The 22,195-nt window shown below is 42.7% G+C and overlaps 1 protein-coding gene across 4 annotated transcripts in view; it reads right to left on the bottom strand.

The window, feature by feature from the left end:
- ADD1 (adducin 1) overlaps window positions 1-22,195 on the bottom strand; it is a 74,633-nt gene that overhangs the window by 16,913 nt on the left and 35,525 nt on the right. For all 4 annotated transcript variants that reach the window (XM_060106750.1, XM_060106730.1, XM_060106743.1 and 1 more), the window contains exons 3-9: window positions 20,701-20,863; window positions 13,560-13,711; window positions 6,092-6,172; window positions 5,700-5,849; window positions 3,519-3,662; window positions 3,317-3,415; window positions 2,416-2,592 (exon numbers count right to left, since the gene is read on the bottom strand). In XM_060106750.1, the coding sequence (XP_059962733.1) occupies window positions 2,416-2,592; window positions 3,317-3,415; window positions 3,519-3,662; window positions 5,700-5,849; window positions 6,092-6,172; window positions 13,560-13,711; window positions 20,701-20,863 (966 nt within the window). The remainder of the gene's footprint in view (window positions 1-2,415; window positions 2,593-3,316; window positions 3,416-3,518; window positions 3,663-5,699; window positions 5,850-6,091; window positions 6,173-13,559; window positions 13,712-20,700; window positions 20,864-22,195) is intronic.

Consider the following 22,195-nt stretch of genomic DNA (forward strand, 5'->3'; position numbering starts at 1 on the left):
TATTAATTCAAGTGTCCTCTTGCTGAGAGAGCCAGGACTCTTGAGTAATCTTCATGACTTCAGAATAAACCATCCAGGACATCACAACATTTTACTCTGAGGGGGTATGGGATTTTTCTTTATTCTTCCCCTTTAAATGTCAAACCAAAATCAGAGGCAATACTCAGCCCTCAGACCTCCTATATGGCTTATAGTTAAAAATATGGATTCATCCCTTCTTTGAGAAGCTGGAATGATATCTTGATCGGGAAACAAACTAGCATTTCTTCTGACTTTCTAGGTCAGAAATGTTTATGGACTTTATATGACCTACTCCTTATAGTGTGAGAACCCTCAACTATTCTCTACCTTACTCAATTATTAGCAAACATATACAGTTGATCAGAATGTTAAATTAAAACATGGACTAGGATCAGTGATCGCTGTCCAACTTTATTTCTTATAAACCACACAGCCTTCTAATATTAAAAATAACCTGTGCACATTAAGGGCAATGAATAAAACACCCTTGCTGTAATCTCGCTTATTAATCTTTCATCCTTTATCTTCCTCCCCTATCAAACTGGAGTTACTAATTTTAATTCTCTCTCTCTCCACCTTCCAGAATGTACTGAGTGCACAAGATGTGGCAGGCTGGTGTTCCTGATTTTTATTCCTCCCTCCTGTTCCCCACCTGACTTTTAGGTATAAGCGCAGTGAATGTCAAAGTATTTGCTAAGAGGACAGAAGAAGGGTCAGTAAGCCTGGGTCGCCCCAGCGTTCCTCGCCTTGCCGGGCCCCTCAGGGTATCGGACTCCGGATGCAGACGCCTGAGAGACCACCACCCACTCTCAAACCTTCTCCGGGTGTGACCGCCCTGAGACTGCACTGTCCTGGCCTGCCTCTTTCAGCGTCTTAGTAAGCTTTCTTCCTCTTGCTGCTTCCCTTGAAGCAGTCCCGGCTCATGCAACCCCCCTCCGCCCTGCAGCTGCCTTCGTGCTCCGTCAGTGCACACGTCACAGGTGCCGGGCTGCATCCGGGACTTGTTTGTCCATTTCCCTTACTAGGCCATGAACTCCCTGAGGGCAGGAACTGTGTCCTGGTCATGGCTACAGGCTCAAGATTAGATGGTCAGTTAATGCAACCCACTTACTGAGCAAGTGAATGCAGAAGTTATGGGAGGTTCACCCCTCCCTCACTGATCAAATCTACTCCTGTGACCGTCACTTCTAGGCAGTTAACTCCCAGCTCTCCCTTTCCAGCAATGAACATTCTCCTAAATCCAAAGAATTTCAGTGAGAAGAACTCTCTGAGGACACTTAGCACACCCTGAATCAGATCCATGAATTCTTTTTCTTCCAAGATCCTCCTGAAGCCACCCATCCCACCCGTGACCTGGTCCAACTGTGGCGACTTTCTTAACGTGAAGCTGGCAACATGCCTTTCCAGTGTTTTCTCTGTCCCACATGCCCACGACAGGTCTTTTTTTCTCCAGCACCTAATATCATGTGGCAGTAGCAGACCCTCTTGAATCCTACTGAAGAGGTGTGACACTGCAGCAGGAAAAGGGCCCCATCACAGAGTCATTTGTCTTTTAATGTGATTGCTTCGACCCTAAGTGCCTTGTTGTGAATATTTAAAGGACTTGGCGAGATCAGAGACGGACCTGAAAGGCCTGACCCTGTCCTGCTGCCATGTCTCCAGCCGTGCCCTCACCTCTGCTACGGATGCTTTCCTTCCCCCAACTCAGCCTGCCACGCTTCTACCTCTTCTTTGAGGTCCTTCTCAAGTACCACCCTCTACATAAATTTCCTCCCTGATTCTTGCAAAAGGGTGACACCCCTCACTGCAGCCACCTAACAGACCACGTCCTGCCAGGTACTATCAGAACATTCCTATTATGCTAAAAGCCCCACAGCCACGCTCCTGTACCACATTGGGCTCCACGTCCCCGCAGGAAGCAGCAGAGGATCTCCCACACAATAAATTGGCAGCAAAGTGTGTGGAACACAGCAGTCAGGCCCCGAATAGCTACAATTTACTGTTAAAACAAAAACAAGACACTTGGCCGACTGATTTAGAAAGTCCCCTTGACAGCTTGCTTGCGGGATGACGGGTACTGGGCTGACCCTGCTACTTGAGGAGTTACTTATCCAGCAGAGCAGAGCATTCTCTGTGCTCCTGACCCCACACAGTCCAAACAAGATTACCTTTAAAAAACAAAAGGAGACAAGAAACCCTCACCTGTATATTCAATCGTAGTTTAGCTTAGAAGTTAAATTGCCCTGGTGCTTCTTCATGACTTATGAGGGTGAAAGCATTCTGATACTGCATGAAGACAGCAATTTCACAATACTATTTCACTCACTATAAAAACACTAACATTTGTGCTATTGGGATGAGTGCTGTATCATCAAGTGGTGGCAAAATTCTTACCAGATTATCCAGCATCCGCATGAGTGCTTCAAACTCCTGCTCACCAATCTGCCATCTGGGAGGCGATCCGCTGCCTTCCCCTGCCGGGGACCCGGGGGAACGGGATTTGGCCTTGTACTTCCCAGGATCCAGGAGGACTAAATTGTCTGGCCCTCCCGCACTGGCCAGAGTTCGAACCTTTAACAAAACAAGCAAACACTACAGTTGGAGTTCCCTACTGACCAAGGGGGTCAGATGCCTATGAGAGATCACTTCAACAGAAATGTAGGTTTCAAAAGAAACCAAATCATTATAAGAATAAAAGATGTGAGACGGACACTGATAGACAAACCACAAGGTTATTTTCAGAAGGTTTTCTTTAGCATGAAAAAATATTGGGCACTCATACTAGGACAAATGGGAAGACAAAGCCCTCCCAAGGCCATATGAAGGGGACTGGGGGTTGCATCACCACACAGACACAAGCCAGAGTGACAGTGAGGAACTCACACAGGGGCCGAGCAGACTCAGCACAAGCAGAGCCCACTGCCGTGAGACTGTGGGCACGTCTCTACTCCCTGCACCCATTTTTTCAAAAAGAGTGCGTGGAGTTCAAATGAAATGACATGTAGCAACATAAATAAAGCACCTGATAGCAGGGCTGGCATATGGTAGTACTCCATCAATGGTAGTGACTTACGTGTTTGAAAAATAAAAAGTTAGAAATGAAAAGCTCAATAATCATTTGCCGACTTATATCAGTGAAACGGCATTTTCCCTGGTCATCTTCCAAATCCATGAGGTCATCTTTAGCAAAGAAATCACTCACAGACTCACTGCTGCAAAACAAGTATCAAAAATCTATGGGAACCCCACAAACACCTAAGTATACTACAGACCAAACGGAACGGCCACCACCTACCTGGATCTCACATGCAACCACAAGGTTATGGATGTAATAGAAGGCCTCCTCAACACTCTCTCCAATGGATACAAGCCCGTGATTCCGGAGAATAAGAACCTAAAGGGAGGAAACAGGAAAGCTCTATGGACCTAGGCAAGAAGACAGATACATTTTTCTTCTTTCCTCTGTAATTTAAATACCAGATTAGATGCCTACTGACCTTGCTTTTAGGCCCCAAATTTTTCTGAATTAAAACTTTTTCTTCCTCATCAACCAGAATCCCATGATAATCATGATAAGCCACTTCTCCAAGGGAAAGTGCCTCTGGGGAGATTGGCAAGAGGCCACATTTCATCGCAGAGACCTAGAGAACAAGCAGCACCATCAACAAAGACAAATCAGGAGCTACACACTGATGACATGGCAAATGCTTTCCTCAGAAACATAAAGGGGGGAACATATTTTACTTTGTTCTTCTTTCAGAAATAAATGAACCCATGAATTTATGATAAACCTTACTTCTGGGGCTCACCACCAATCTATTTTTAAAAATCAAAGCTACCACTGTCAATGAAGGCCTCAAAAGAAATTCCACATCTTTCTGGATTTCTCCCACACTGATTGTAAACACCAAGTGAGCTCAGATTTAATAAGATGAGTCCTGGATCTACTGCGAGGAGAGATAATGGCTTCCTCTGAATGAATCACAACATGCAAAGAGGGGTTTCTCAAGAGCTTTAAGGTTTTGTGTACTTTTCATCTTAGGTTGTAGGTGAGATAGGAAGACCTGAAAGTCAGATAAAAGGAGATTTATAAAGGTTTAGGATAATTATACTGTATAAATTCTCTACATTTATTTAAGTGAAAAATCTAAGTGTCCATATAGTCCTTTAATTTCCTTAACTTTCCCAAATTGACTTTAGAATATGCTCATTTTAAAGGTCTTCTACCTAGACTAACAGGCCCCAAAGATTTAGATAATACATATGTAAGTGTAACAATTTCTAACAGAAAAGTTAATCTAAAAAGACAATACCACAAAAAAGGCAGTACCATATTTAATTCCTTTCACAATATCAGCCTTTCTATAAGAAGATATTTCCTTACAAAGTAAAGTTACTTTGATAATTTTTAAAACAAATTACATGCTATTTGTAATAACCATAGTCTCAAAGGTACCTCTAATGGTTCTTTAAAATGCATGGATTTTTCGTGGTTGGAAGAGCATGCATTCTTTTAAGAAAAAATTACATCATTTGGAGAATGATATAACTAATAAAACTGATGCTAACATCAAGGACCATATCTTCAAAGTAAAACAAACCAACCAGATCCAACATTCATCCAAACAACCCAAGATCTATGACATTAAAACATCAAGATAGAGTGAAATTCAGTATTACTTAATCAATGAGGTCATCTATCAAACAAATAAGCCCAGGAAGTCATTAAAGTATAAAACTGGTGATAAAAAAGACAATTCTAGACAGTTCTTGAGTGTTTCGCTTTCACATGACTGTACCAACAACCAGAAAGTACATTTTCATACATACTGAGGGGTCCCAGGCTTGGTCAGGTGGCCTGTTTGCACCAGCAGGGTTCAGGCTTGGTGATCAGGATGGGGCAGGCTCCTGGCAAGCTCAGGGCTCAACGGCCAAGTCTCCTAAGAGTCTGCACCGTCTGTGCCCTTTTCCCCCTTCTTTTTTTATTTTTTGGCTGCGCCGCACAGCTTGAGGGGATCTTAGTTCCCCAACCAGGGACTGAACCCCGGGCCAGGGCAGTGAAAGCACCAAGCCCTAACTACTGGACCACCAGGGAACTCCCTTCTCCGGTATTACTCTCCCCAGTCACGATCCAGCCTGGGTTTCGCTAACTCCAGGCGGATCATCTGTGGAGGCTGGCCGGTGTGTCTCTTGGCCTCAACCTCTCCATCACAGGCCTGGCGCCTTCCCCTCAGTCCGTCAAGCAGGTTCAAGTCTCCTGCATCCCACAAACCCTTGCCTGAGCCCAGCGTCCCCCACCTACCACCTCACCTCATCCTTCCTCCTCTTCCCACTTCTCTTCTCAACCAAGGAGTCTCAATTCACTGCTGTCATTCTGCACTTCCCAGTCTCCCATACGCTGAAATCTCACTCCCCTCTTCAACACTGATTTTCTAATCGTTGAGTCTTAAAACATTTTCAGACTTATTACATGTTTTTCAAAATCAGATAGTAAATGGACCCCTTAAAATATATTCTTTTAAGGAAGTCAAATGTAGTGAGGAAAAAAGGTTTTTCTAATCCAACAAAATGAGGTTTGTTGACTTGGTGCAACAAGAGAGGGCAATTTGGAGGAAATGTGAAGTGCCGCTCACTGAACGGCTTTAAACTCCAAGTCTCTACCAGGGCAGCGCACTCACCGCAGCCCCTGCTGGTGTGTGAACATGCACAACGCACTTCGCGTCCGGGCGTGCAGCGTAAATGGCAGAATGTAACGTGAAGCCAGCCTGATTTACCCCTAGATTAGTACTTCCACGGTCCACTGCCTCTCCTTGTAGATTGACCTTAACCTGAAATAAGAAAGCAAAATCTCAAATATCAAGAGGATTTCATGTTATCCTAACTAGAAATTACTTAAACCAAAGTTTAAAGTGTTTATAACTAATTTTAAAAGTTTTTCCCTGAGTTAATCACACAAAACATAGTTTTTCCTCTTTCTTGGGTTTTACATGTCTAACGAGATTAGACGGTATTTAATTACCTACTATGACCTACATATACTTGATGCCCAAGAAGAGAAGGACATTCTTACCAAACTGGACGCAGTCACTTCACTGTAGAGAAGTCCAAAAGGTACAATGAGGAAGTGTTCCTGCTCGGAGCTCACTCTGGTCTGTGGGGAGAATTACTGAGTTAGCTCAAAAATCCTACTGAAATTATTTGCATCTCTTTCAGTCCACAGACTCACGGGTTCTTTCTGAGCATTAACTGAGCTACATAGGGACGCACTTAAGTACAGTGCCTCTCACAAAGCTAAGGGGTACTGAAAGCTTTCTGTTATTATGTTGTAGTAACTTACTGGGTACATGAAGTGCATCTTGGTCACATTCATGATAATTAACTTTATAAAGAAAAAACCTTCTGGTGGCTACCGAGCCAGTATCATGTGCAAAAAGGTGACACTCCTCAAGGGTGTAATAATGAAAACCAAACCTTACTTTTTAAAAGTCAAAATGGTGTTTTTTTTTAAGTACTCAAAACCTAGAGGATAGTGAACAATCATAAAAATCACAAATAAGAGAGCGTTCTTTCCTTTCAGCCTGACCAAAAGTCTCTACACATCACATCCTCACTCCCCTGGTATCTTTCGTCCTTCCACAATATAGTTTTCTTTCAACAATACAGATTTGTCACATATGATGGATATGTGCTAGATGCTAGTCATGTAGTTGGGGTGGCGGGGGGAAGAGTCCTGCCCTCACAAAAATTTAGTCTAATTTTTATCAATATATAATGATCTTGGGATAGACTCAAAAGACTTCCCAAAGCTATTAGGATGGAATACATTTACTACTGGGCTAAGAATTCTAACTAGGGTCAGGTAGGTAGAATTCAATGTTTGTTGAAAAGGCCTTATGCTGTTTAGTCCACTTCCTAACCAGCACAGTGACTTCTATAGTGGCCCAAAAGAAACACACACGGGGCGGAGGGGTGTCTGCTTGGGCAGTGCAGTGATGCCCTCACATGGCCGGCCTCGTTCCTTCATTCAGCAAATAGTCCCGGAGGCCTTCTGCACCTGGATGCTAGGGTACAGCAGTAAACAAACAGAAGCTGGAGAGGCCTAATCATTAAACACTCTCACACTGAGCAGAAATCTGTTTGTGGTGTGCAACACAGAACGAGGTCTACCTCCGCCCTAAACTGTAGTTTAGTCCTGGGACATCTGAAACTATCCCATCTCCTCCATGTCACCTTCACGCGAAACTCACTGGATTTCCTCAGCACACTAGAATGCGGACCCACAGTCATATAAGACCTGAGTTAAAACCCAGAACTGTCTATGCTGCTCTGGGGACCCTGGGCTCCTGGTCTCCCACCCATGAAGTGGAGATGAAAGGGGCTTGTACTCACAATAAAGCTTTCAATAAATAGCATCTCTTAACTATTACACTACTGCAATATTATTAGTGGTAGTAGGAAAGCCATCTCTACAATATCCATTCTCTATAAATCTCTACTACTAGGTCTCCACTCCTTTTTAGTTGTTTCAAAAATGCTGGGAATTCCCTGGCAGTCCAGTGGTTAGGACTCCACACTTTCACTACCGAGGGGCCAGAAATATTTGGGCCTTTCCAAAATTTTGGGCCTTTCCCCCAAATATTTTTCCATTAATTTTAAGTTAGCCAGGTTTTTTAACCCTGAAGTCAGTTCTTTTATTTTATAAAGGATGCTGATCTTTTTAACTATCTAAATCAAAACTATGCAAATTCCCCAATTCCCATATTGGGTCAAAACAAAACTTAAACAAGGAATTACTCTCTGTGTATTTACTGGCTGGGATGAAGAAAAATAAGGCTGGAAACAGGGAAAAATTAAATGTCAGATATTTTTAATTTTATTTATTTTTTTGGCTGCATTGGGTCTTCGTTGCAGCGCGTGGGCTTTCTCTAGCTGTGGCGAGCGGGAGCTACTCTTTGCTGTGGTGCGCCGGCTTCTTATTGCAGTGGCTTCTCTTTTTGCGGAACATGGTCTCTAGGTGCGCGGATTTCAGCTGCTGCCGCACACAGGCTCAGTAGTTGCGGCACAGGGGTCCTAGAGCGCACGGGCCTCAGTAGTTGCGGTGCATAGGCTCTTAGAGCACAGGCTCAGTAGTTGTGGCATGCGGGCTCAATAGTTGTGGCTCACAGGCTCTTAAGAGAGTGCAGGCTCAGTAGTTGTGGTGCGTGGGCTTAGCTGCTCTGTGGCATGTGGGATCTTCACAGACCAGGGATCGAACCAGTGTTCCCTGCACTGGCAGGCAGATTCTTAACCACTGTGCCACAAGGGAAGTCCCATGTCAGATATTTTTGCTTATTTTAAAAGTTTTTATTTTGAAACATACATGTAAAGAAGTATTTAGCAGGCATATGTACAATTTAAGTAAAATAATAAATCAAACGCCCATGTACCTTTCAACCAGCTTCAGAAACAAAATAAATCTAATATTTCTGAAGCTGTTTCTTTCCCCCCATATCCCATAAGTAATCACTATCCTGAGTTATGTGTTAAGCATTTTCTTTCTTTTCCTTACAGTTTTACTTTATATATATTCATCCCTAAGCAATATATTGCTTAATTTTTATCTGTTTGTGAACTTCATGCTAACTGCAATCATACTGTATTTTTCGGTGACTTTTTTTCCCTCAACACTATTTCTGAGATTCCTCCAGATGATACACAACATGGCAATAATTTACTCATCCTCATTGCTGTATAGTGTCTATTGGATGAATATACAATTTATGTATCCACCTTCTGTCAATGGACGTGGTTTACATTTTGCCATTAAAAACAATGCTATGAACATTCTTATACCTGTCTCCTAGTGTACATGGTACAAGTTTCTCCAGGGTAACAAAGTAGGAGGTGAAACCAAATTATTTTCCAAAGGGCCTAATTAAATGTACACTCCTGCTAGTAGTATATGATAGTTCTGTGCTTCTACAACCATCTTTCCTAAAAATTAAAATCTGATGTCCGTGAAATGGTATTCCATTGTGACTTAGTAATTTCCCAGTTACAAGTGAGTTGAGCAACAGTTCATATTTTTATAAGCCAGTCTTATTTCCCCTTCTGTGCAATTCCTGTAAATTGACTTGTCTTTTGTCCATTTTATACTGGTTTGCTTATTTATAGTTCTTTATCTATTCTGGATACTAATTTCTTGTTGGCTAACCGTGAGGCAAAATCTTCTAGGTTTTAAGCTTTTATTTTCACTCTCTTTATGGTGTCTTTTAATGATGAGAAATTTGTTTATTTTAATGTAGTCAAATGATTTATTCATCTTTTCTTTTACGATAAGCGCTTTTGTGTCTTAAGACAACTTTCCTTAAGTCAGAGGTTAAAGGTAAGTGATTTTCACTTAAACAGATCCTAAAGTTTTTTAAGTATTATCTTTCACATTTAATGCTTAATTCATTGGAATTGCTTTTTGACTCTATACGGTATAAGGTAAGAATCCAATACAATTTTCCAATTCTGATTTTTCAATCTAATTGTGCCAGCACCAATTATAGCCTGGTCCATCATTCTTCCCTTGATGATCTGTAATGCAGACTCTTTTGTATATCTGATTTCTTTTCTTTTTTTAAAATACTTATTTATTTATTTGGGTGCACCGGGTCTTAGTTGAGGCATGCAGGATCTTCACTGCAGCATGCGGGATCTAGTTCCCTGACCAGAGATTGAACTCAGGCCCCCTGAACTGGAACTGTGGAGTCTTAACCACTGGACCACCAGTGAAGTCCCTGTATATCTGGTTTCAGTACATAAAGATCTAGTTCTGGGCTCTGTCCCACTGGTTTATCTGTTTCTGCCTTTCCCCAAAGCACACTATTTTAGTTACCATCACTTTATAAGTTTGACACTTGATAGGAAAAAATATCTCCTTACCTAGTTCTTCAGGAGTTATCTATTCTAGGCCTTTTTTCCTCCACTTAAGTTTTAGAAGCACGCTCATGCTATCAGGTCCCACATTAAAAAAATACTACATAGCCAGTTTTACTCACTTTTTTCTTTCTCTCTCTCTCTCTATATATATACACATAATTCATATAGCTATAAACAGTATACATTTTATATTTTCTCTTTTATAATAATTATTTTCCATGGTTTCACATGGTCTTTATCAATTATTTTTCATAGTATGTAACATTCCCTCAAGCTGAGGTTGAATAACTGAGCCATTTCCCACCTACTGATGGATATTAAGACTCAAGTTTTTTTATTATTATAGATAATGCTATAATAAATATATTTATACATCATGTTTTCTTCTTTGACTCTTCTTTGACATATATTTCCAAGAGTGAGCTTAACAGATCTACATATTATAATGGAAAAAGCTTAAAATATAAAATTTTCAGAATCTGAAACAAAAAGGAGAAAGTGCTAAATACTGATGTAGATTGAAAAAACAGGACATTTCAAAGTAAGTTTTCTAGTCCCTGATGGCCTAGCACTGGTCTAACTGCGAGTCTTCCCACATCTAATGCCCCTTCTCTGTGCACAAGGAATGAGCGCTAATGTCATTCACCAAAAACCAAATACACCCGACTCACTATCTCTGGCAGAGATCCCTATCATGTCCTCAGAACACAGTCACTGTGGACCCGCCGCCACCTCTGGAGCCCACCACCTTGGAGGGTTAGCATTCCTTGGAATCCAGAATGGAGGTGAACCTAGCACTCCACTGACACCAAGAGGCACTTAGGGACAGAAAGACCCTGCCATCGGCTAAGTGCCACCAAGAGAGGAAGTCCAGCTCATGTGCCAACTGGGCTATCCTGTCTTTTGACACCCCCGCTCAAAAGCTTCTCTAAATCCAATGCAATCTTAAGACAGAGATGTAATTCAGACAATCATCTCCAATCCTCTAACACCTGTTAGCACTTTTAAATCCCTTTAGCAGAAAATCCCTATTGCCCTCCTTCAAAGAAAGGGCACGATGACCTGTTAGCACTTTTTGGCTGCGCTAATACTGTAAATCTATATATGATAACGCCTAGACTGTGAAACCAAAACATGGATGCTATAAATAGTTAAAAAAACAAAAACTTTCTTCCTCAAAGATTCTCTAGTTCACAAGATATAAGAAATATGTTTTATAACTTGAATTTCTTTTTTACTCAGTGTTAAGTCCCAAACAGATCACTTACAGAAAAGTAAACACCTAACTAATGTTTTAATTCTGCCAAGTCCTAAATAATTAAAGGGGAAAAAATGAGCAATTTAAGCAATTCAAACTTATTTAAATAGCATTCATAATAGGACTAGGAGTAAACAGCTTTTAAAACCCCAGAGAATGTACAGCTGGCATTAAGCCAAGGATTACATGTCCTCTTAGCGATGTAACATTTCCATGGAACTAATTTTTAGGCAACCATTTACCATTAAATCTCTACACAGGGGCTTCCCTGGTGGCGCAGTGGTTGAGAATCTGCCTGCCAATGCAGGGGACACGGGTTCGAGCCCTGGTCTTGGAAGATCCCATATGCCACGGAGCAACTGGGCCCGTGAGCCACAACTACTGAGCCTGCGCATCTGGAGCCTGTGCTCCACAACAAGAGAGGCCGCGATAGTGAGAGGCCCGTGCACCGCGATGAAGAGTGGCCCTGCTCGCCGCAACGAGAGAAAGCCCTCGCACAGAAACAAAGACCCAACACAGCCATAAATAAATAAGTAAATAAATAAATTTATTTTTAAAAAAATCTCTACACAGACATTCTGTCAAGTATAATTAGCCACAGAGGCCAGCAACTTCCACACAGGCACAAGGAAGAGAGCAGCACTTGTAGGAGGCTGACTGGATCCACTGACCACATTTCAAAAGGCACCATGGAGCCCCATGTGATGATTTTACTAAAGCAGAATCTCAGTTCAACTGGAGGCTTCACTCCATCATTCAGCCAAGAGTTCAGTGTGTGCCTCCTCTGTGCCCAGCACAGGAATTCTTCCCAGGACACGGCCGAAGGCTCCCTTCATGGAGCTGATGTGGACGACAAGCAAACGTACAGTATGGATGATGTTAACTGCTGTGGGGGAAATAAAGCAGGCATGCTAGGGTGGAAGTAACATTCCACAAGCATGAAAGCATGGATACAACAGGGTCAGGTCTGTGTTTTGAAAGGTTCACTTTAGCGGCAATGTGGAGAACAGAGGGGAAGGTAACTCAGTATATCTGGCAAAGATCCCTACCACGTCCCAGAAGCACAGTGCACTGGTCACAAAGGTGGGCTTCAGACTACCATCAAAGAGCATTCCTTGGAGTCAAGAATGGAGCTGGGAACCTCCCTGGTGGTACACTGGCTAAGACTCCGTGCGCCCAATGCAGGGGGCCCAAGTTCAATCCCTGGTCAGGGAACTAGATCCTGCCTGCATGCCACAACTAAGAGTCTGCATGCCACAACTCAGAGTATGCCTGCCGCAACTAAGAAGCCCACATCAGCAACTAAGATCCTTTCACAGCCAAAACAAATAAATAAATACTTAAAAAAAAAAAAAAGAATGGAGCTGAACTAAGCACTGCTGGTTATGAGTCCACAAGTAAAAAACACCTACACATGTGTATTAAGTATTGTGTGTACTGAGTGTGTTGAGTATGGAGAAAAGGGTAAAACAAGTTAAACGTCTGTTAATGCTGGTTATCTCAAGGGGGATAAGAGTGTCCACAGGATTATGATTTCTTCTTTCAACGTCTGTGTAAGGGACGCTTGCCACAATAAGCACACACTATATTAATAATTTAAAATATCCAATAAGGGGCTTCCCTGGCAGCACAGTGGTTAAGAATCCTCCTGCCAATGCAGGGGACACGGGTTTGAGCCCTGGTCTGGGAAGATCCCACATGCCGAGAAGCAACTAAGCCCGTGCGCCACAACTACTGAGCCTGCACTCTAGAGCCCGTGAGCCACAACTACTGAGCCTGTGCACCACAACTACTGAAGCCCGCGTGCCCTAGAGCCTGTGCTCCTCAACAAGAGAAGTCACTGCAATGAGAAGCATGCACACTGTAACCAAGAGTAGCCCCTGCTCGCCGCAACTAGAGAAACCCTGAGCACAGCAACGAAGACCCAATGCAGCCAAAAACAGATTTAAAAAAAAAAAGAATGAATTGAAGAAACTAGAGGTCCTGATAATGTTGAAAAATGGCTAAAACTGGAATATCTGAAGAAATAAGTATGAGAGATAGAAGGCTTTGGTCAAAGTAGGAAAGCAAACATCTTCATTCTTGATTTTTTTAGGCATAAAAAGAACTTTAGGAACTACCTATAATTTGGTAAACACTCATTTATTAGGTTAGCAAGCAAGAAAGGAGTTTTAAAGAACTACTGGTCTCATAATTTTTAATTCAAACTGGCTAATTCTCAGATTATTACACTCTGCAGTCAGCAACCAGAAGGAAGGTGTTCCAAGATTTACTTCAGCTCAGCCAGATTCCCTCTTCCCTTAAATGAAAACAGGTGGTGCCAGACACATGATATTCCACTTATCATTCAGTTACTACCCCATTTAATACTCACTGTGATGTGATTGTAGATAAGCTGAGACCATCCAAAGAGATCTGCTAGTCGGTAAAATGCTGCCAGTTTACACCGCAATAACTTCTCCCCTTTGTCATAGGCAATAGAATCAGATCCTCTAAGGTCATTCACAGGAGTCACCATACCAAGACCTGAAATGAAAAAAGAAGAAGACTCAAAGATTTAATATTTCTTGTCAAATGTAAATCAAATAACAGTTGAGATATTAATCGTCCCACAATGGGCCATAAGGTAAGTCTTGAAAACGTCAAAGACTATTTCATAAAGACCAAGTTCCCCAACATTAATACAATTAAGGTAGAAATCAATAACAGAAAGGTAATAAAATTTGTAGGATGCAGTAAGCAAAACTTAGAAGGAAATTTACAGTATTAAACATATACATTATGGGGCTTCCCTGGTGGCGCAGTGGTTAAGAATCCACCTGCCAATGCAGGGGACACGGGTTCAAGCCCTGGTCTGGGAAGATCCCACATGCAGCAGAGCAACTAAGCCCGTGCACCACAACTACTGAGCCTGCCCTCTAGAGCCCACGAGCCACAACTACTGAGCCCGTGTGCCACAACTACTGAAGCCTGTGTGCCTAGAGCCCGTGCTCCACAGCAAGAGAAGCCACCATAATGAGAAGCCCACGCACCACAACGAAGAGTAGCCCCCGCTCACCGCAACTAGAGAAAACCTGCATGCAGCAACAAAGACCCAACGCAGCCAAAAATAATAAATAAATAAATAAATAAATTTATTACAAAAAAAAAAGAGGGGAGGGGAGGAGAGGGGAAGATGGGGCTGGGAACGAGAGAAAAGAAAAGAAGAAAAAAGACCCAGATAAAAGCAAGGGAAGAGAATTAAATAAGCTGCCATATTTTTTAGCACTTCACAAAAACAACAGAAGAGGGAGCTCTAGAGTCAGGATTCCTGAACTGGACTCCTCCAGGAAAACTAATTTCATGTAAAAATGAACAGAAAAATATCATGATCAAATACCACACAAAAATTATTCAGAGGGCTTCCGTGGTGGTGCAGTGGTTAAGAATCCGCCTGCCGATGCAGGGGACACAGGTCCAAGCCCTAGTCTGGGAAGATCCCACTTTCTGTGGAGCAACTAAGCCCATGTGCCACAACTACTGAGCCTGCACTCTAGAGCCCACGAGCCACAACTACTGGGCCCACGAGCCGCAACTACTGAAGTCCACGCGCCTAGAGCCCGTGCTCTGCAACAAGAGAAGCCACAGCAATGAGAAGTCCACGCACCACAACGAAGAGCAGCCTCCACTCTCCACAACTAGAGAAAGCCTGCACGCAGCAACGAAGACCCTATGCAGCCAAAAATAAATTAATTAAATTTTAAAAATAAATTATTAAAAGAAAAAAGAGCAAAATCACACTCCTACACATAACAAAAGCACACAAGAGATATCCACAAAACAAATGAAAACTATAACCTATTATTTCATAAAAGATAAAGAAAGGCATTAATAATAAAAGATATGAAAAAATTTTAATTAGAAAAATTCAGAAATGAGGGCTGGAATATAAAAGGAATTAGATATAAATGAAAAATAATTTTAAAAATAAATACTAGGGCTTCCCTGGTGGCGCAGTGGTTGAGAGTCCGCCTGCCGATGCAGGGGACACGGGTTCGTGCCCCGATCCCGGAGGATCCCACATGCCGCGGAGCGGCTGGGCCCGCGAGCCATGGCCGCGGAGCCTGTGTGTCCGGAGCCTGTGCTCCGCAACGGGGGGGGGGGGGGCCACAGCAGTGAGAGGCCCGCGTACAGCAAAAAAAATAAATAAATAAATAAATAAATACTAAAAACAGCATAAAGGTGAAAGAGGAGAAAAACTTTTTAAATCATAAAGAAATGAAGAAAGTGATAAAAAGGACTTGAGAAAACCTGACAGTTAAAGAAGTCAGACAAGGAAAATCCAACGTGCGTATACCAGGAAACAAAAGCAAGGGAACAGAATGAATACTAAAAGCCAATTCAAGAAAACACTCTGAAAATAAAAACGGTTTGGAAGGGCACATCATCTGAGAAAACTGCCTAGAAAGACGAACACCAAGACATACTCTGGTAAAATTTCTGGACTCTAAAGAAAAAGGAAAATAGTTTATGAGCAACAAGGAAAAGAAACCAAGTAACTTATATGGAAAGATTGTCTTCAAATTCTAAGAAAATTAATTATGCATTTAAGATACACAAAATAGGAAAATGTGAGCCAATGATTTTATACCCAAACTAACTAAACCAAATTAACATTGACATATAAAGGCCACAACGCAAGAATGCAGAAATCCTTTCCACAAGTGTTTTCTGGGAAATCTACTATAAAAGGAACTTCAGACAACCAAACTGACTAAAGGGGCACTGATACAAGGACTGGTGGTGAGCATTAAATATATATTTATTACAGAATTAAGTTATTAATTGTAACACAAAATGAACGTAAAAATAAGACCATAACATATAATGGTTATATGCTCTGACAACAGAGAATATAACTATTTTAAAACATGAAGAGAGAACATATTATTGGTATAGGATTGATACTGTGTGTGGCATGTGAGAGAAAGCAAATGAGTTATTAAGTAATATTCTAGTTTTGTTATTCCTGGTGCCCTGGAGAACCAGAATTCTTGTTGTAGAAGAAAGAAAAACAAATGTTAGATAGAAGAGATTAAGTAAAAACCCCTTAGACCTGAATTTTAATTGGAATTATAATTCCAATATATTTATAGTTATACTTACAATTCCAATTTATCAATATAGTATACAAATCACAAGGTAATTTTTAAAAATAAATTTGTTTGTTTATTTATTTGTTTATTTTTGGCTGCATTGGGTCTTCGTTGCTGTGCGCGGGCTTCCTCTAGTTGCAGTGAGCAGGGGTTAACTCTTTGTTGCAGTGTGCGGGCTTCTCACTGAGGTGGCTTCTCTTGTTGCGGAGCACGGGCTCTGGTTGTGCGGGCTTCAGTAGTCGTGGCTCGCGGGCTCTAGAGCGCAGGCTCAGTAGTTGTGGTGCACAGGCTTAGCTGCTCCGTGGCATGTGGGATCTTCCCAGACCAGGGCTTGAACCCGTGTCCCCTGCATTGGCAGGCAGATTCTTAGGAAATCTCCAAAAGGTAATTTATATTTCCTAGCTCTATCCACTAAAAAGGCCTAAAAAGAATAACTAACCAGTCAGTAGCAAAGAGCATTCCTAGCACCCAGACTAAAATTCCATTTCTCACAAAAAGAAATCAAGGTTTCTTAGAAAAATGGCTGACTCCAGATCTGGGGCAGGAAATGTACAAGATGAGCCTAGAACATTTCCTGTGGGAGGTGGCTTGGGAGCTGTCAAAGACTACTCGGCTCAGGAGTCAACTTGGAGAGGTTCTCTGGGACAATGTGAGTAGTAACAAAAAGGATAACTGCAATGTTTTGAAACACATTAAATATATTTAAATCTCTGCAGGGACTTCCCTGGTGGCGCAGTGGTTAAGACTTTGTGCTCCCAATGCAGGGGGCCCGGGTTCAATCCCTGGTCCGGGAACTAGATCCCACATGCATGCTGCAACTAAGAGTTCTCATGCCACAAAACTAAGGAAGCCAGTGAGCCGTAACTAAGGAGCCCAAAAGCTGCAATTAAGGAGCCCGCATGCCACAACTATGGAGCCCACGTGCCGCAACTAAGGAGCCGGCGAGCCACAGGAGCCCTCGAGCCTCAACTAAGGAGCCTGTGAGCTGCAACTAAGGAGCCTGCCTGCCGCAACTAAGACCTGACACAACCAAATAAATAATTTTTTAAAAAAATCTATGCATTCAAAATAATATTAAAGAAATAGTAATTGGTCACTTTAGAAGATGACAGGAAACCAACTTCTCATTTTGAACAGTTACCTTTATACAAACCGTACCATGGGGTAAGCAAAAGAGCTGAGAGGAAGTTTCTTTTTGTGCGTGTGGGTTGAGGGCTGACTTCCAATAGATCTCAACAAGGAAGCTGCTCTGCTGCCTATGAAACCCTGACCAACAAGCAGGTCATCTATGAATGGTTTAGCACCAGCCTCCCTGCAATCATGTGTTGAGTGACAGAGAATGAGGCGGCCTCCTTTCTGGCCATGCTCCATTTCCCAGAGAAGTTTCTCTTTACAGAAATATTCTAACTAGTAAATACAGAAGAAGGAATGACAAAATTAAAATATCACCATCTTGGAACCTTTGTTAAATTAACGGATATAGGCACTGAGCAACGATGGCTGCTACAGCACAAATGGCAACAAGCAGACTTAGGCGCTGGCGGGTAGAACACAGTGCCACCTATGAAGTGAGCTTGCCAAAGAACAAAATCCAAATACAGCCAAGCTTCTAGACCCAGCTACCAATTTACTGTAAATACAAAAGAAAAAAGAACATATGGGCACCATGGAGATGGCATCAGCAAAATTCAAGACTGTAGCTAACTCTACAGGTCAACAAAACCCATTTCCTTTAAAGTGCGAGGAGAAAAAGAGAGATGGAGGGGCAACTTGTAGCTTTAAAAATGCTTAAGAGGGCTTCGCTGGTGGCACAGTGGTTGAGAATCTGCCTGCTAATGCAGGGGACATGGGTTCGAGCCCTGGTCTGGGAGGATCCCACATGCCATGGAGCAACTAGGCCCGTGAGCCACAACTACTGAGCCTGCGCATCTGGAGCCTGTGCTCCGCAACAAGAGAGGCCGCCATAGTGAGAGGCCTGCGCACCGCAATGAAGAGTGGCCTCCGCTTGCCATAACTAGAGAAAGCCCTCGCACAGAAACGAAGACCCAACACAGCAAAAATAAATTAATTAATTAATAAACTCCTACCCCCAACATCTTCTTAAAAAAAAAAATGCTTAAGAGACAGTAAGTAAAAAAAGACAAATACTAAACCATAATATTTAAGGATAACCATTTGGGTGATAAAACTATAAGGAAAAGCAAGGCAGTGATACCATTCAAGTCAAGATGGTGATTCCTTTTAAGAGGGCAAGCAACTGAGAAAACTTTCTTAACCAGGGTGCTGGTTATAAAGGCGTTCACCTTAAACCATTCATAAGTTATATATCATTTTGTTCTACGCCATCTACATATGTTATATTCCACAACAAAAGTTAAAATTCACATTAAAATTTTTTATATTTAAGAAGTAAACTATTAGATACAATTAAAACCAGATTTTTTTCTTCCTTCTTTTTTTGGTGTGGCACTATTAAAATTTCCTTTATCTCTGACTAGAAAACAATATGTGAGTAAATATATTACATTGTCCTTTATTATCTAATTCCTATAAATATCACTAGAATCCATTAAGAATCCATGTGAGGACTTCCCTGGTGGCACAGTGGTTAAGAATCTGCCTGCCAATGCAGGGGACACGGGTTCAAGCCCTGGTCCAGGAAGATCCTACATGCCGCAGAGCAACTAAGCCCGTGCGCCACAACTACTGAGCCTGCGCTCTAGAGCCCGCGAGCCACGACTACTGAAGCCCACGAGCCACAGCTACTGAAGCCCACGCACCTAGAGCCCGTGCTCTGCAACAAGGGAAGCCACTGCAATGAGAAGCCCATGCACCGTAACAAAGAGTAGCCCCCGCTCGCCGCAACTAGAGAAAGCCTACGTGCAGCAACGAAGACCCAACGCAACCAAAAATAAATAAACAAACAAACAAACAAACAAATAAATAAAAGGAAACTTAGATTTTAAAAAAAAAGAATCCATGTGAAAACATGAAAACCTAGTGACTACCATTCGACTTCAGGATGGAAGTGTGAGCTAGTAAATTACATGTGATTTTTAACACTCTCTGGACATTAACGGTATTATCACTCAGGCGAATGTCAATCGACTTCTAAGAATACCAGAGAACAGACAGGTAAATAGCACATGGCAGGTGATCTAATGCAAACCGATACCTTAAGTTGGTGAGTCAGAAGCTGATTATCCAACTAGAAACATCAGAGATTGATCCAGGGCACAGTACACAGTAGGTCACGTTAGCTGATGCTCAAGGTACCCTGGGCTCCACCTTGTCATGTTAACGTTTACAAATTCAACAGCCATGGCAAAGTGTTATCTCTGCACAACTAACTTTGCTAAATAACTTTGCTCACATTCACCCATCCAACATTTTTCTTCTGGCTTTCTTTTGGAATTTTTCTGTTTCTCATTCATTTGCGAACAGCAGTGAGGAATGGTGGATAAGAAATGTTGGCTTGGGGCTTCCCTGGTGGCGCAGTGGTTAAGAATCCGCTTGCCAATGCAGGGGACACCGGTTTGAGCCCTGGTCTGGGAAGATCCCACATGCCGCGGAGCAACTAAGCCCATGCACCACAACTACTGAGCCTGCGCTCTAGAGACCGTGAGCCACAACTACTGAAGCCCGTGCACCTAGAGGCCATGCTCCGCAACAAGAGAAACCACCGCAATGAGAAGCCCGCGCACCGCAACCAAGAGTAGCCCCAGCTCGCCACAACTAGAGAAAGCCCGCGTGCAGCAACGAAGACCCAACACAGCCAAAAATTTAAAAAATAAAATGAAATAAATTAAAAAAAAAAAAAGAGGGCCTCCCTGGTGGCGCAGTGGTTAAGAGTCCGCCTGCCAATGCAGGGGATACGGGTTCGTGCCCCAGTCTGGGAGGATCCCATATGCCGCGGAGCGGCTGGGCCCGTGAGCCATGGCCGCTGGGCCTGCGCATCCGGAGCCTGTGCTCCGCAACGGGAGAGGCCACAACAGTGAGAGGCCCGCATACCGCAAAAAGAAAAAAAAAAAAAAAAAAAAGAAATGTTGGCTTGACTGAAATAAGTTCAGGCAAAATCAATGTGCTACTCCCCAAGCATTTTTTCTGATTAGTTTTTTTTTTAATTCATAAAGGGTCTGAGAAGCCACATAAATAGTTACCTGCCTGAGAAATAACAGTCTCACTGGCTCATAAAAAAGGAGCCCTCTATAGTCAAGACATTTTTAGGCCTATCTTTTACTACAATTAAAACTCAATTTAAAAAAAAACCTCAATTCTATGTATTACATAGTGTGTGCTCATCTATTTCACATTGGAAAATGTTAGGAAATTTTACCCGGAAAATGACAGAGAATGTATACCAAGTCAGGAACTACTCACTCATGTTTAAGGCAGCCATCCCTCCTTGCGGAGCTGCCGGGTAGACATTCGGTACATTCGTGGTCATAAAATCTGCAATCTGCTGTAAAGCCAATAGGCCTGTGGGATTCTTCCCCTTCTTAAATTGTTCCTGTATCATTGATTCCAATTCTTCACAGAAAGCCTAATAAAAGGCAAATTAAAACAATGAGATATCGTTTCTTTTCTGTTCCTTGGGAAGGCAGGGGTAACTATCGCATAGACCAATTTTCGGTTTGTTTTCATCCAGTGCTGGAAAGGCAAATGGATATTCTCATATATCACTACCTGGAGCATAAATAAGTACATTCTTTCTGGACAGTAATTTAACAAGATAAAAGCTTAAAAATTTGAACAGGCATCATATTCCTAGGAATCTTTTCTAAGGAACTAATCACAGATGTGCTCAAAGACTTATTCATAAGGATGCTCATTCCAGCATTACCAATAAAAAGGAAAACAGGTAACAGTCTACATTTTAAACAGTAGGGGACTGATTAAATACCCTGAGTCACCTTACAACACCTGATACTGTTCTAGGCACTGAGGACACATAGGAAGAAAACGGCTTTGCCATCAGGAACTTAAAACTTAGTAAGGAAAACACAAAAAGAAAAAATCCACAGTACAAAGGACCCTCTATATCAACAGCATTCCAGATGACCTATATGTACAGTGTGGAGCTGTGCTTAGCAATTACCAGTGAGTGAGGCCTGGAGCCACCCATCTGGACCCCAGTCTCTTTCCTCAACCAGCAGTCACCAGCCAATGACCTTGCCTCCTTGCTTGGTCCTAACTCTGGATGGTTAAATATCCACACCCTCCCCTCTCAGCTCCCTGATCGCCTCTCCTCCGACGACCGTGTCATCCAATTCACCCCAGCCTCCTATTTCCATGGTCATGCCCTAGAGACCTGCTCATTTCTAGTAACTGGGCCCCTCTTCAGTCTCGGAGCCAAGCACGTGCTCTCCAAACACCCTCTCCTAGTGTCCAGCTCACCCTCTCTTCAACCCCATCTTGATCCTAAGACCTTATCACCATCCCGTACCTTCCCTGTGTCCTGACCTCTCTCACTCAGCTTAGGCCCTTGGTTTAAAACTATAGCCGGGCCTCCCTGGTGGCGCAGTGGTTGAGAGTCCGCCTGCCGATGCAGGGGATACGGGTTCGTGCCCCGGTCTGGGAGGATCCCATATGTCGCGGAGCGGCTGGGCCCGTGAGCCATGGCCGCTGGGCCTGCGCATCCGGAGCCTGTGCTCCGCAACGGGAGAGGCCACAACAGTGAGAGGCCCGCATACCGCAAAAAGAAAAAAAAAAAAAAAAACTATAGCCATTCCCTTGCTTACAACTTCAACTCTCTACCATTTCATCTGGCAAAATCCCAACCCCAGGTTACGTTCAACTCTTCACACCCTTTCTATTCACGCTGCTGAAAGTGGCTGGGGGACAAAAACGAAGACCGTACCACACTGTCTCACTG

This window comes from Mesoplodon densirostris, chromosome 1, assembly GCF_025265405.1.
Source record: "Mesoplodon densirostris isolate mMesDen1 chromosome 1, mMesDen1 primary haplotype, whole genome shotgun sequence".
NCBI classification, from domain to species: Eukaryota; Metazoa; Chordata; class Mammalia; order Artiodactyla; family Ziphiidae; genus Mesoplodon; species Mesoplodon densirostris.